The 15,140-nt window shown below is 38.1% G+C and overlaps 1 protein-coding gene across 1 annotated transcript in view; it reads left to right on the top strand.

The window, feature by feature from the left end:
- The window catches only part of LOC126967081 (insulin-like growth factor-binding protein complex acid labile subunit), a 316,436-nt gene extending 302,762 nt beyond the window's left edge, over positions 1–13,674 (top strand). The window contains exons 6-7 of the mRNA XM_050811460.1: positions 5,737–5,793; positions 12,017–13,674. Coding sequence (XP_050667417.1) covers positions 5,737–5,793; positions 12,017–13,579 — 1,620 coding nt within the window. The 3' untranslated portion in view covers positions 13,580–13,674. The remainder of the gene's footprint in view (positions 1–5,736; positions 5,794–12,016) is intronic.
- The last annotated feature ends 1,466 nt before the right edge of the window (positions 13,675–15,140 follow it).

The following is a 15,140-nucleotide window of genomic DNA, read 5'->3' as shown; positions in this document are numbered from 1 at the left end:
TTTGCTTCACCTAAAATAGCTTATTATAACCACAGTGCAAAAATATTAGTGCGTGTTTCAATTCAAAATTCAATTTTATCGTTTTCAAAACGTTTCAAAATAAAAATGTTTCTTTCTTTCAATTTACACTGGGTGATGTAAACTGTCTCTCGGTATGTGTTACGAAATTTAAAAGAATTGTAAGAAAAACGTTTGTGTGGTAAACGTTATTATAACATAAATGATGATACCACAAGATCATACATCACACGATGATATACACACATATTAATGATACCACAGACTGGGATAATGATACACAGCGGACACCCTCATGATGTATGATATTACATTGTAATCCATATTTTTATAAAGAATTAGCACGCCGAATTTCTTGCCCCTGTTATTTCTGAGGCAGTCTATTTTGAATGGGAGGTAGTTATTGACATTCAATAAGTGATTTTGAATCCCATTTTCAATAAAAATACTTGAATTATTAGTCAGCTGGACCTCAGGGGTAAAACCGATCATCGCAGTAGCAGGCCCCCTCCGGCCGTAGCGGTCCCAGGATTTCCACTCTTCCTAACGCCATTGAACCACTCATCCTTTTATCAAAAACCGTAAGATCATTTTGGATCCCACTTAACCAGCCTTATCCGAAGTAAGATCCAGAAGTAATACAAGAGCACAATATACATGGTACTCCTATAATCAAATCAAAATCAATTTATTCATATCAACGAAATGGCACGTAGGAATGTTAAGTTTTCTTTTCTTTTTATATCCACCGCCGGTGAGGGTTGAACTTTAATAAGAAGTAGTGGCAAGAAACTCATTACCACTCTTTTAAAAAAATAACCAAGAATAGTCCTATCATAAAACTCAAGAGCATAAAGTTCGATCATGTTGTTCGAATAGAATGTTTACTTCCGATCTTTAACCGCTGGATAATTTATGGAATGTTTTATGTTATCAACAACAACCTCAGCGAGAAGTGAGTTCTGTTGGCAATGGCTTTGAACGTCGCGCCTGTATGTTGCCGATCTAACTTAATTTTGTGATAATATTTTTTTTTTTAAGTTTATTAACGGTTTCAAGGAAATTTCCGCAAAATAAGTAAAAACACCTTAATGGACATCTATTGGGTCAGCTGGTCAGGTCAATATAATATGTTAATTTATTTTATTTAATATTTTTTAATTTTTATATTTTACGTCAAAGTCAAATTAATACTATGTAAATTAACCTACATTTTCGTACGCCGGGCTTAGCTAGTAATATATAATAAGTATTGCTGAACGCTTTGTGTCCGAGTGTTTGATAAATGATTTAGCAGCTGTGCGCCACAAAGAGTTCTCGTAGCGTGTTTAACACGATCATATGGTTTCCTAGCTCAGTATAGTTTATTTGATTAATGCGAGACTACCTACCACGCCTCACAAACTTGGCACTCCGGCACTCCGTCGCTCGGGCACCGCGAGGCCTCTGAAGGCCGCAGTTAATTTTCGCATCGTTGAAAGCGACAGTCCAGTTTAAAACCAGCTTCGTCATTAGCTTTTTGTTTGAACATTTGTAAATACTGTAATAACACGGCCGCAGTGACATTGCAAATTACTTTTCGTGTAAATTTTGCGCATTCACGCCGTAACGAGCGCTCGGCCGCCCGCTACCCGCTTCCACTGCCAACCCACCCGTCGTCCGCTCAGAATCAGGGCCACTAAAAGTTGCGAGAGTCCACTTAGTAGGTGAATTTCACAGCATTCAAATGTTCAAAATGTTACAACCTCGGCTTACAGAAACGAGAAGTAGTAGAAAAACGAGCGAGATAGAAGACAGAGAGAATATAAGTAAAATTTACCAGTGGGAGGCTCCTTTGCAAAGGAAGCCGGCTAGATTATGGGTACCACAACGGCACTTATTTCTGCCGTAAAGCAGTAATGTGTAAAAATTACTGTGTTTCGGTCTGAAGGGCGCCGTAGCTAGAGAAATTACTGGGCAAATGAGTCTTAACATCTTATGTCTCAATGTGAAGAGCGCAATTGTAGTGCCGCTCGGAATTTTTGGGTTTCAAGAATCCGGAGCGGCACGGCGTTGTGATGGGTAGGGCGTATCAATTACCATCAGCTTCAATGGCCTGCTCGTCCCTTAAATTCATAAAAGAAATACAGACGCGTACTCAGTGTAAGAAACGTTAGAGTTTTGGAAACGTCTCGTATGAGTTGCGTATATATTTGTATGTAACATAGTGATATACATACAAAACATAACTCGTACCTTTGTGTCTGTTTTGACCTCCTCTTCATCTTCCCTATGTGTGACGAGAGCGATGGCTAGTCCATATGTCAACTCATGAATGAGTGCCGCTATAGTCTGCTCAACATTTTATAGTTAATAAATCTTTGTATTTATACACGATTATCAAGACCATCATGTTCACGAAGCATCTTTACACAAACAATTAATTCATGCTCTTAAGAGTGATGCATCCAATATACGATAATATGTATTTATAAAGTTTATTTTTTATTGCTTTTCATGATTTATTTGACATTTGAAACGTTTTTAACTTTGAATATGATTCATATATTGGATACAGAGCCTTTCAAATTAATTTTTTAAGTAAATTTCTAACTATTGTTATGGCAGCTCAGCTTCTTGTATGTTCTTCTCACGAGTTCTAGTTTTTCCGAAGATAATGTACATTCAGTAATTTAAATTAAATATTTAAAGTCAAAGTCAAATAAACTTTATTCAATTAGGCTTAAACTAAGCGCATTTAAATCGTCACTACAAATATTTCTTTATTTTCGAAGTGAAACTTCTTTAGAATCGTTGTGATTTCAAACCGGATGCAACGGAAAAAACGACAGGTAAGAGACACAAATAAAAAAATGTGTAGGATGAAGCCGGCAAAGAATGAGACAGAAATATGCATACTATTTTATTTTGAGTATGAAGCGAGTAGGTATACCTTAATATATTCTTATGTCATACGCACGACTTATAACTGCATAGACACCATGAGAACATAAATATGGTAGCGGTGTTAGTAACGTCTTTCATAGCGGTTGAAATCAAGTGTCATCCTAGCAACATGTACCAGGACTTCATATGCAGTTTAGAGGTTCATGCACAATGCAGGTTTCACTTCTGACATGTGTGCTTTGTACACACGCAATTTTTTTAAACTTGACTATTCAAAAGCCTTCAAAAACGAAATGAAATTACGAATGCTATATTAAATTCGCACAGTATTTGGTAAAATTTATCACTTAAAGTCATCGGTGGGTAAAAATATTTTGTACACCCTGTATCACTCTTTGGTCGAGGCAACAATTAGTTACGGATTGAGTAGCTATGGACTAACTTTTACTACGAATAAAAATAAAATCAAAACTTTGCAAATAAGAACATTAAAGCTCTTAGTGAACAGAAATATAAAAAACAAACTTAACGGGAACTATGAACGCTTGTTTAAAATATGTAGTATTATTCCAATTGATAAAAAGGTAAAATTATTAACGTTAATCGAACAATATCGAGATATAAATAAATTTGTAGTACAGAGAGTGCATACCTACTCAACTCGGCTATCTAACAAAAACAAGCTAGTGGTACCTAAAATATGTAATTATTACGGTATGCGTAGCATGCAATGGGTAATACCTACATTAATAAATGAATTAACTACCCATATAGCGTCACAATTGTCGAATTGTAAAACAAAAAATCAGGTGAAAAACTTATTGCGAAAGTTCTACTTAGCACAATGTCCATAATAAATAGACTTAAGAAATACTGGTAGGGACTTTTAAATTGTCACACACAAAAACATAATATTGATTTGATAATTTGCGAAACACGAGAATTACTGCCGACAAACTGCTGCGCAGTTTGGCAGAATAATATGTATACATCGTTTTATAATGTTGTATCAGAAATAAATGGTTTAAAAAAAAAAAAATACCTACAATCTATCTAAATATTTTTATATTCGGAGTTAGCTAGTAATATATAATATACCCTGTTCGTACAATATGAACACGAGCGAGAGCTATTGTTCGCTACAAATAAGCATATTTTTCACTGTCAATTCGCGCTCATTCAAGCCGTGATTTATTTGTATTGTTGTTTTGTATACATTCATATATATATATATATATATATATATATATATATATATATATATATATATATATATATATTATAATGTACATACAGCAGTAGGAACATTATATTAATCAACAAGATATACATAGAAGATATATGTAGGTTCGCTGTCTGCGACGACATTTACCAGTCTCCTTTGCACAGGATGCCGGCTAGATTATGGGTACCGCAACGGCGCCTATTTCTGCCGTGAAGCAGTAATGTGTAAGCCTTATTGTGTTTCGGTCAAAAGGGCGCCGTAGCTAGTGAAATTACTGGGCAAACGAGACTTTAGACCTTATGTCTCAAGGAGACAAGCGCAATTAGTCCCGCTCAGAATTTTTGGGTTTTTCAAGAATCCTGAGCGGCACTGCAATGCAATGGGCAGGGCGTATCAATTACAATCAGCTGAACGTCCTGCTGATCTTGTCTTTTATTGTCATAGAAAAAAAAATTGAGCTGTGTAAGTTAGCGAGGCGCCGGGTGCGGTGGTAGCTCGGATACTGGATTCGGTATCGTTACGTTGATTGTGGTAACTCGACAAGTGCTCTTCGCTGAAGGCCACAGACTGACTATTGTTCAGATGACTCAGACGTTAGTAGCATGTCGATGAATACTGTAACATTAGATAATTAATACGTCTGGATACTCTTGCTGTTGGACAACCGATAAAGACATGTCGTATCGTTTCGGAAACACTGCACAAGGAATGATTATTTCGTTCTAGAACAATTTATAAATTATATCTTTTGCAAGAATTTTTGGTCGGTCAGCGTACAGTAATTCGAACGGTCTGATACGTTCATATACAGCTGACTCACTGATAGTTACAGGCGTTTAAATCTATTAATTTAGTGGCCGAAGTTAATACTCTACTAGCAACTCTGATTATTGTTGGTTCGCGCCAACTTTCACAATTATCATCCATCTGAATGTTGGCAGCTCTCCGAGCTCGAAGACGAAACTTTACCTATCTTCTATGATTTTTATTGTTTCATACAAGAGAGGTAATCCTCTTAGTTTTTTCTGTACCCCTTCACAGTTTGAATTTTGCTTCAGCAAACGGTAAAGTTCCTGTCAAAATAATTTATACATATAAAGTTACTTAATAGTGTCCGGTCGAGGAGACGCAGCAAATTTTCGAGTCAATGAAAAAATACGAAGAAAAAAAATACAGAATTGTAATTTTGCGGAAATTTCTTTTTTTTTGTACGATAGACAGGGCAACCGTTTCTATGCCTTCAGCGAATTTAACGACTTTAATTTATCTAACTACAAAATATTTTTTATTATTTTATACAATCATTTTTACAAAAAACTTTTTGATTACAAACCTCCTTCCTGTATTTGGAGATTATATATACAAGAGAAAAAAAAAACTATTGCGAAAAAAATTACCTTCCGCACACTTAACAATGACTTAACTTATGAGGATAATTATGTATTAAAAATATCTTACTGATTTTGACGTTTAAAATAAGCAACATTTACGACTATTTTGAAGAACAATAAAAAAGAATTTGCCATATATAATTTGTAGCCAATTGTTTTCTTTGTATAGCAAAAACATTCTGTCTACGTAACTACAATGTTATTTTTTTTTAACAGATGGCGTTACTCCGGCACGTGAACTTCTTTGCGACGCTAAGACCTAACACCTTATTTGTAAGTATAAACAATACATACATTTTATAATAGATTAATTTTTAATATGTACCGAGCTGTTAGTCTTCTAAAGTTGTAAAAAAAAATCTTATCACATTCATCCGACACTAAAAATTTGATCTACTGAATTTAAAATTGTCATCTAGATTGCAATAATCTACAAATAATGGTAATGAAATTGTAATACCGACGACCAAGCTGTTTAATCGACAAATGGTCGTCAGTTAACAATTTCCAATGTAGCATTGCATGCACGGGCAGGAGGCACCTGCACCCGACAGTGCCCGAGCTGCATGCGCTCAGGTGTAATCTGCATAATACGCGACTCAATCGGCTCGCGTTTGTCGCCAGCAAATGAAGCATACATTTGACCGAACACCGTGCCCTGACCTCTCATCCCCTTGGCCGGACATCGCCCACAAATGCCAAGCTCCAACTGAATCCTGAAAACGCAAACATAACCCCTCACTTGAATCAATAGTTTTTGTTTTTTGTAACGCTTATCGAAGAATCATAATCAGATTCCTCAAGAATAATCGGCGCAATGCTTGAGTAAATGATGCATACAATGGAACAGAGTCTTCTTCGAGGAACAATAATAATATTAAAAAGTTCCTATATCACTTCGTTTTTATTCTCTAAACACTGGTGTCCCCCGTATCAAATCGATCGTGAGACTACAGTTTACCAGTGGGAGACTCCTTTGCACAGGACGCCGGCTAGATTATAGGTACTACAACGGCGCCTATTTCTGCCGCGAAGCAGTAATGTGTTAGCATTATTGTGTTTTGGTTAGAAGGGCGCCGTAGCTAGTGACAAGCGCAGTTGTAGAGCTGCACAAATTTTTTGGATTTATATCAAGAATCCTGAGCGGCACCGCATTGTAATGAGCAGGGCGTATCAATTACCATGTGCTGAACGTCCTGCTCTTCTCGTCCCTTATTTAAAAAAAAACGTCGCCGCCACAAGCAGTGGCATTAATCGGGCATGTGGATGCCTGTCACGAGAAAATAACAGAAGCCAAATAACAAAAAAGAAAGTTCATCTACATCTTACGCATTACTCACTAAATGCCTCTACTTACAATTATCTGTACAGCTCATATTTCACCTCTAGACATACAAAAGAACACAATTAATGTTATTCAGAATATGGCTCGGCCTTATTAGCAAGGCATTTGTCATTCAAACCTAACCGTAGCGCCGAACGGACTCGTGCTATCGCATTTTTAATTACGGACTCGAACAATTTATGCAGACATTTGAATAACCAGAGCAATCCGTAACTTGCGAACCGAACATTTCTAATTAGATTCAAAATTATCTTTGACAAATCATTCAAACAGGCCGTCAGCTCTCTGTAAGTGCTCTGACTCTGCGCACATAGATGGTGCCTATCAACAGACCATAGTCTACTATACAAATGATTTAAGTTTTCTTTAGTGTTAATTCCGCCAATATTTGTTTTTAAACAATTCGACACGTGTTTCACCTCTACACGAGGCATCCTCAGGACGTGTTGTCTCGCCAAAATCTGGCACGAGACTTCAGTCTCAGCCTTAGTATTGGCGGAATTAACACTAAAGAAAACTTAAATCATTTGTTATAATTATGGATTTCCGCAAAGTAACGCCTACTTCAACAAATTTTCATAGTTTACTATAAAATAAAATAAATAAAAAAAACTATTAATACTACTACCTAAATGTAGGTAGCTTTGTGATGTATACTCTACGAAATAAGATCAAATGGGTTGTTTATACCAAATTTTAATACCTAATAGAAAAACGTTATGAAACTTTAAAAGAAACAAACTCTAAGCTTCTAAGAATAATTTACGAATAATGACTAATATTCAATCAGTAATCGGGTAGATTAACGCCCTAACTCGTCAACGGTTGGTTTTTATTTTTGCGCCCAGACAAAGGGAAAGGGCTACCCTGGTGAATGCTCATGCATACCAACGCCTGCGCTAGATGGGCATGAAAATTTTCAATACGATCCCTGATTCATTTAAGTTGTTACCTTTTTCAAGATTTAAAGTATCCTTACACAGTTGGCTTCTTCAAAACACATTTTATACTTTAGAAGAGTTTTTTGACCACAAAGAGTAAACGATTTTGACATTGCATTCTAAGTGGATTATTCTTATCTTGACTTTAATATTTTTTTTGTATTGTAAAAAATTATAATTTTGTGTTATATAAAATAAATTAATTTATATTGTAATAAAATTTTGTCCAAGACCAAGTTTGCATGCTATTGGTAATGGCTAAATAGGAGATACTTTAAGCTATTTTAAGACCAAATTTGTACCACCCTATTAAATAAATGAATATGAATGAATGAATAAGTCTGCGTTGTTTATGTGGGACTCACGTAAAACCTAAGGGCCTACCCACTAAACACCACCTGAGGTTGGTTTTGGGCAAGTGCCCTCTAAGCCTTCGACCTTCTCTTGGGGAAAGAGAGGCCCAAACCGCACTCCTTATGGAGTATCCGCTAGGATATATGAGAGACATCGCCTTTTAAAGACATCTCCACCCTGTTCACCTGTCACCGTCAACAATACTATATTAAATTAAATTACATTTGTGAATCAATACAAAGTTAAATTTTACAAGGAAAACCTATTTAAGTGTAATTATTTATTTATTTGTTTATTGGAACACCAACAATAGGTTTACATGACATTTGCTTACACAATATTAAGATTCTATATAGTCTAGTATATCTATTACTTAAAGGCATTCACAGCATTTCATAATAGATATTTACAATAGGCAAAAAAAATAATTAAAATGTTTTCTAATTAAATGAAATTAAAACCAATGTTAAATTAAAATTGCATTAAAATTCATAAATTAAATCTTAATTAGATTCCAAGTAAGTGTGTCAAATTCACGGTTCCGCCTTCAGCATATCAAGTGATGGTATTTGTCATCGGTCTTCGACTAATCTGCGAAGTATGAACGAAATCTGTTTGTTTAAAGTGCGTCAAAATCGCGCCCAAATGAGTCGGTTACAAAAAAACTAATAAAGCGCGTAAAAATAATTGATAATACAGTTAAATATTCCTACTTCAAATCTGTTAACATTAATATTGCGTAACACAAGCAAGGTAACAAATTTGAAGAATTTTAAAGGATTTATTCGCACGCAGTTCTACATATGTAGGCAGCAGGCACAAATACATAAAACATTTAACAGTTTTTTCGAATCATTGGAAATAAATAAAACGTCGGTGCGGAGAGAATGGACGGATTTATGAGCTAAAAATGTGCACACACTCGAATTGTTAACAGAACAGCGAAATCGACTGCAGCACTTCCAAAAAGGTTTTTGTTATCTCAAAATTGTTTCGCTGAGAATACTTATTTTGGATGTCATTACCACCGCTTCGGAAAGAAATGGCGCTCTGAGGTAGAAGAAACGGCGCAAGAAACTCTTCTAGTATTTTTTTAAATAAATTATATACAAGCAGTTAAACCTGGGCGCGCTTTCCTTTGGCTATAGTTATATATACATTAACAAAATATACAAATTTGGCCATAGCAACATAAGTGTACCTATTCTCTAAGGGTACGGCAGACCAGCGAATTCTGGGTATAGATATAGTAAAGAAAATTTATTGAAGTAGGCGTTACTTTGCAGAAATGCATAATTATCGAAATGTTTTGAGTTTTCTTTAGTGTTAATTCCGCCAATATTTGTCTTTTAAACAAATCGACGTGTTTCGCCTCTACACGAGGCATCCTCAGGACATGTTGACTCGCCAAAATCTGGAATAGATAGATAGAGTAAGTAATTGGGATATTAAAAAGGGGAGTAAGCCTTATACGCTTATTAGTTACTCTAAATTGCAATAACAAAGATGTTAGTTCGGGGCAATTTTGTTGTTGCTCACGTCATACAGAAATAACATATCGAGGAAAGTCCGCCGGTCTTTTAATTGCAAAAATTTATGGCGCTACAGGATTCCCCATAACTAGAACCATAACAGCGCAGTTGATATTCTAACCTTAACAAATTTTGATTGAATAGTCTCTATTTCGCCAGTATATATCCTATAATATGGGTTCCAAATATTACAGCAGTATTCTATGACACTACGAAGATATGAGAAGTAAAGGACTTGGGAGGCTCCTTTGCACAGGAAGCCGGCTAGATTATGGGTACCACAACGGCGGCAATTTCTGCCGTGAAGCAGTAGTGTAAACATTACTGTGTTTCGGTCTGAAGGGCGCCGTAGCTAGTGAAATTACTGGGCAAATGAGACTTAACACTCAGAATTTTTGGGTTTTTCAAGAATCCCGAGCGACCCTGCATTGTAATGGGTAGAGCGTATAATATACCATCAACTGAACGTCCTGCTCGACTCGTCCCTTATTTTCATTAAAAAAAACATATATACCGAATCCTAGATTCCTGTAATAGATCTGACATTGATATTTTTGTATCAAACAATATCCCTAAAAGCAGAAAATTGTCTAGGATATTAAGCCCTGTACTATACTAACACAGGAGATTCCTTTTATATTCATTTACATTAAAAATATAATCCTTGTATCGCGAATATGAAATAAATAGAAAATGAATGAATATTCGCGAAGGTGACTCCCCGACAAAATTGTCCGTAAATGGACGAGTTTTTTGTGGAAAATTCCATCCGATTATATCTTGTACTCTTAAGGATATATTCTCTTAGACGTATTTCGTTTAAGGTTTTTTCATGTTTCTTCCATTTAGGTTTGCAAGATGTAATTTGGCTTCATATGTATCACACTGCTTTATGTTATTTACGGGCTGCTTGTTAATGTAATCGGAGCGAGTAACTAAACTTGTTTTAAAGAGAACACTTGAAGAAAGAGTTTCCAGACAATTTGTTATTTTTTAAAGTGATAACCCTCACTTATGGTATTACTACTTTACTAGGTTGTGGTTTCAAACTAAGTAAAGTAAATCCTGTAGATGAAGCCACAACCTGAGTGTTGAACAAGACATACAAGATTTATCAACGATACGTCACTCGAACGGTTGGCTCAGTGGATGAGCGCTCGCACGGAAGGTGAGAGGTTCGCGGGTTCGAGTCCCGCTTCGTTTATAAATTTTGTTTTCAAATTTAATTTATGTAATATTCCTAAGTCCTTAATGCAATTTGTTAGTGTTAATGGAACATCAAGTAATTTTTATTGATATTCTATTTGGTTTCTTTTTCGCGTAAAAGTGATTTAAAAACATTTAGACACATTGACTCCAATACAAATATCATAAACGATAAATATAATACAGGTACGAGAATTGCGGATTTCATTACGAGTGCGGAAAGTCTGTTATTGCAAAGAGTTAGTTAGTTAGAGCGACAAATGTCTACCCGAGCCGAGGCGCAGCCGAAGGTGAGGGTTGACAGTCGGAACAAGTTGCAATGACGGTTCCGCACGTGTACTGAACAATTATTTTAAATGCAGTTGCGAAAAATGAAGCAATAGAATAATAAAAACACAAGAAACTCAACTAACTAATCATGGAAAATGGCGCCAACCGTAAAAGAATATAACTAAAGATTTTTTTGTTTTCTTCACCCATTCTGGGTTGGCAAAGGGAACTATACCCATACAGTCAAGTCTTCAGTAGATTTTTTTTATTGATATGAAATAAAATTAAATTTAATGAAATGAAATGAAACCGAACTCATTGAATCAAATCATTAAATCTGATATTGAAACAAATTAGTAGCTTCTTTTTAGAAATATTTGCATGAATCATAAAAACTTCTATGATGGTTTTTGTATTAACTTCGTGGTTGGTTTTTTTTCTTTTTAATAGACATTATTTTGACAGTTGGGAAAGAGAACGCATGAGTTCGGAAAAGGTAAAGAAAAAGCACGTACTCATGCTTTTTGCCCACATCCCGTACGCTATTCGTCCCTGCATTACGCCAATTTTTGAGCAACTGTATTAAAAAGATATATTCGACAGCACTGGGACTACTATTCGAAATACCTACAACAGACAACTGATACACTTAATACACTATCTGTATACAGTCGAAGGTCAAGCGAAAGTCAACTTTGAAAAGACGGTCGATGTTAAAATAAATATTGCAGTGGGGCTCCCATACAACAGATATTTCTGCTGTTTTTATAGGAGACAATCATTCTCAAAATCATAATAATATTATATGTGTATATTAGTATAATAAATCGATTTATTGTAACTTTCAGGTGGCGCTGCTGGCTCTGCAGGTTGTCACGGCGGCGTCGGCACTGGCCAACTGCCCTGGCGGCTGCAGCTGTAACGACGACACGCTGGTCGTGGTCTGCGAGGAGAGCCGCCTCGACGTGCTGCCCATAGTCCTCAACCCGTCCATCCAGCGGCTGATCATCCGCAACAACAAGATCAAGACCATCGACGCGTCGATGGTGTTCTACACGGACCTGCAACACTTAGACCTGTCCCAGAATCACCTCGTCAGCATACCCGACAAGAGCTTCGCTTACCAGCGCAAGTTGCAAGAGTTGCATTTAAACCACAACAAGATATCGGCGGTCGCCAACACGACGTTCCAGGGGTTGGGATCCCTAACGGTGCTCAATCTAAAACGGAACTTCCTAGAAGAGCTTACGAGCGGCATATTCACTACCCTCCCAAAGTTGGAAGAGCTAAACTTGGGTCAAAACAGGATATCAAGAATCGATCCCCGAGCTTTCTCTGGTTTGTCTGCATTGAGGATATTGTACTTGGACGACAACCAGCTGAGCTCCGTCCCGACGGCATCGTTTAGCTTGTTAGGAAGTCTCGCAGAACTTCACGTCGGTCTAAATGCATTCTCTTTTCTACCGGACGATGCCTTCGCTGGACTCAACAGATTAACAGTGCTGGATCTTAACGGAGCGGGACTCTCCAATATCAGCGAGAATGCATTCCGAGGACTTCCCGGCTTGAGAAGTCTAAATCTATTCGGAAACAGATTGATGACGGTGCCAACTCAACAGTTATCCGGTCTCACGAGGTTGGAGGAACTGTTCATTGGACAAAATGACTTTCATGCTCTCGAGATTCACTCGTTCAAAGGACTGAAGAACTTAAAGCTCATTGATGTCACAGGGGCAACTCAACTCGAACGTGTCGCAAAAGGTGCTTTTGAAGACAATTTAAATTTAGAAACCATAGTGTTGGTCAATAATAAGAAATTATCGGCAGTAGAGGAAGGAAGTTTTTTAAGTCTTCCCAAACTACGACACGTTCTATTGCGAGATAATGCAATTCAAACTTTAAGCGAAACTACATTTATAGGGAAAGAGCTCAAACAGCTGGATTTAACAGATAATCCAATTTTCTGCGACTGCCAGCTGCTGTGGCTTCGGACACTTTTAAATGAAAAAAGTAATTTCACGCAAATTCAGTGCGCTAATCCGGATCATTTACGTGATAAGTATTTAAGAGCACTGACTGCTGACGATTTAGGCTGTGTTTTGCACGACTCTCGTCAACAGACTATAATCTGCATCATCGTGGTGGCGTGTGTCGCCGTAGTCGCGACCCTCGTGCTCATCCTGTACAGATACCGCAAAAGCATGCAGGAGAAATTAAAGGATTACAAATGGAACAAGGGGCGGAAGAACCTCGAATACCACAAGCCCATCTCGACTGAGGAGGACTGCATCGTGCGCGGCATCCACCCGGCGCATTACCCGGGGCAGTACCCGGCGCAGTACCCGGGACAGCTCCCCGCGGCCTCTGCGCACGGGCCCGGGCTGCGCCCCATCCCGGTGACGGAGCTGTAGCTAGAGCTGTACGCCTCGCCGAGCGTGTTCTTCATGTCGGGCGCACCGGACGGGGCGCGCCGGCCGCCGCGCTCGGGGGGCACCCTGCCCGCCCTCGGCTTCTCCTACGCCGGCCGGGAGCCCGCGCCGCGCACGCTCAACAACGGAGCGCCGGCGCCGCCGCACCACCTCAACAACGGCTCGCTTCGTTCCCTGCCCGACAAGAAGGCCCATCGGAATGGCGTCCTATGCCATCCTGAAAACTTTCAGAGGAATCTCGACACGCGTTACTCTAGAAAGCTGGAGAATGGCTACCTGAGGAACTGTGACAGCATGGGGGGCTACCCCCGCGAGCGAGAGAGGGAGCGGGCGGTGGAGAGGGAGATCGGGGAGTACAGCGAGCCGGAGTACTCCGTGATCGCGGAGGGCTACGGGCCCGGCCGCGCCTGTAGCCACTCGAACACGTTCAACTGCTGAGTGGGCTCTGATTGACTCTTTAACTTGTGATCTTGAAATCCTAGCAATAATTCTTCATTCCATGTTTTTCTCGGAATGAATTCTTGTGATCTTAGTGCTCTTGACTATAGTGTAAGCAGGAGGTCTGACGTGCTCCTGCGGCGCCCGGCAGGACCGTATCCTAACTATATCGTTTCCAGTGTAAGAGATAACTTTATTTGTAAATTATAAATTTAGTAGTGACGAATCTATTTTTTAATGAATTGTGAGATGTGTGGTTGAAAGTTAGACTTTCGTATAGAAACTGGTTTCGTATCATTTTCACACACGACTACCAGGACCCTCGGGTACACCTGGGTCAAGACGTGCCCACAATTGTATAGTTATTTGTTAACCGACGCGAATAATATTACCAACATTTCAGTAGTAAATATGCATAAATAGAACCATGTTAATGTTATGCAAGGTGATGGTAAAAGCAATTTAGAAGCAGTGTTGATACGAAGCTGCCATAAACCATACAATGTACAGACTAGTCGTGCTAAGTTAATTGTTAAGTGAAGGGTTCTGTGGCCGCCGTGGCCACCGTTCGTAAGTGTACCTACCAGACACCTGACACCTGTCACCTGTCACCTGTCATCAGCGGTGACCTGACACCGGCTAATGAGCTACAGCTTACAGGGCGTCCATCTTACTTGACTTTGTACAAACCATTCCATGAGACATTATTAAATAGTTTTATTTATATCATAAAGTAAGCGCTTTAAGACACCAATATAAGAAATACTAGATATAGCGATTGTAAATATATTTATATTGTAATGAGATATTTATAAAATTTAATATGGTCTTGTTCTTGGTAATGTTATTGTAAATTACTTTCTCTTAAAGCATCGGTCGAGAACTGTACCGAGATATTGTATAATTGTCCGGACTGCCACCTCACGATATCAAGTTTTATAACATTTGATATCGCGTATATACCCACGTAGCCTTATTAAACGTTGTTCCTTAGATCATTTATGCGTCTAGATCACTGACCTGGATAAATACCACTGGACAGGCTTTCCATAATATGTTTGACAGCAAATTTTTTGTGCCTATTTGAAGCGCCACCCGCGAGCAT

This window comes from Leptidea sinapis, chromosome 12 (assembly GCF_905404315.1).
Source record: "Leptidea sinapis chromosome 12, ilLepSina1.1, whole genome shotgun sequence".
Taxonomy (NCBI): Eukaryota; Metazoa; Arthropoda; class Insecta; order Lepidoptera; family Pieridae; genus Leptidea; species Leptidea sinapis.
This window is presented reverse-complemented; position numbering and strand designations above follow the sequence as displayed.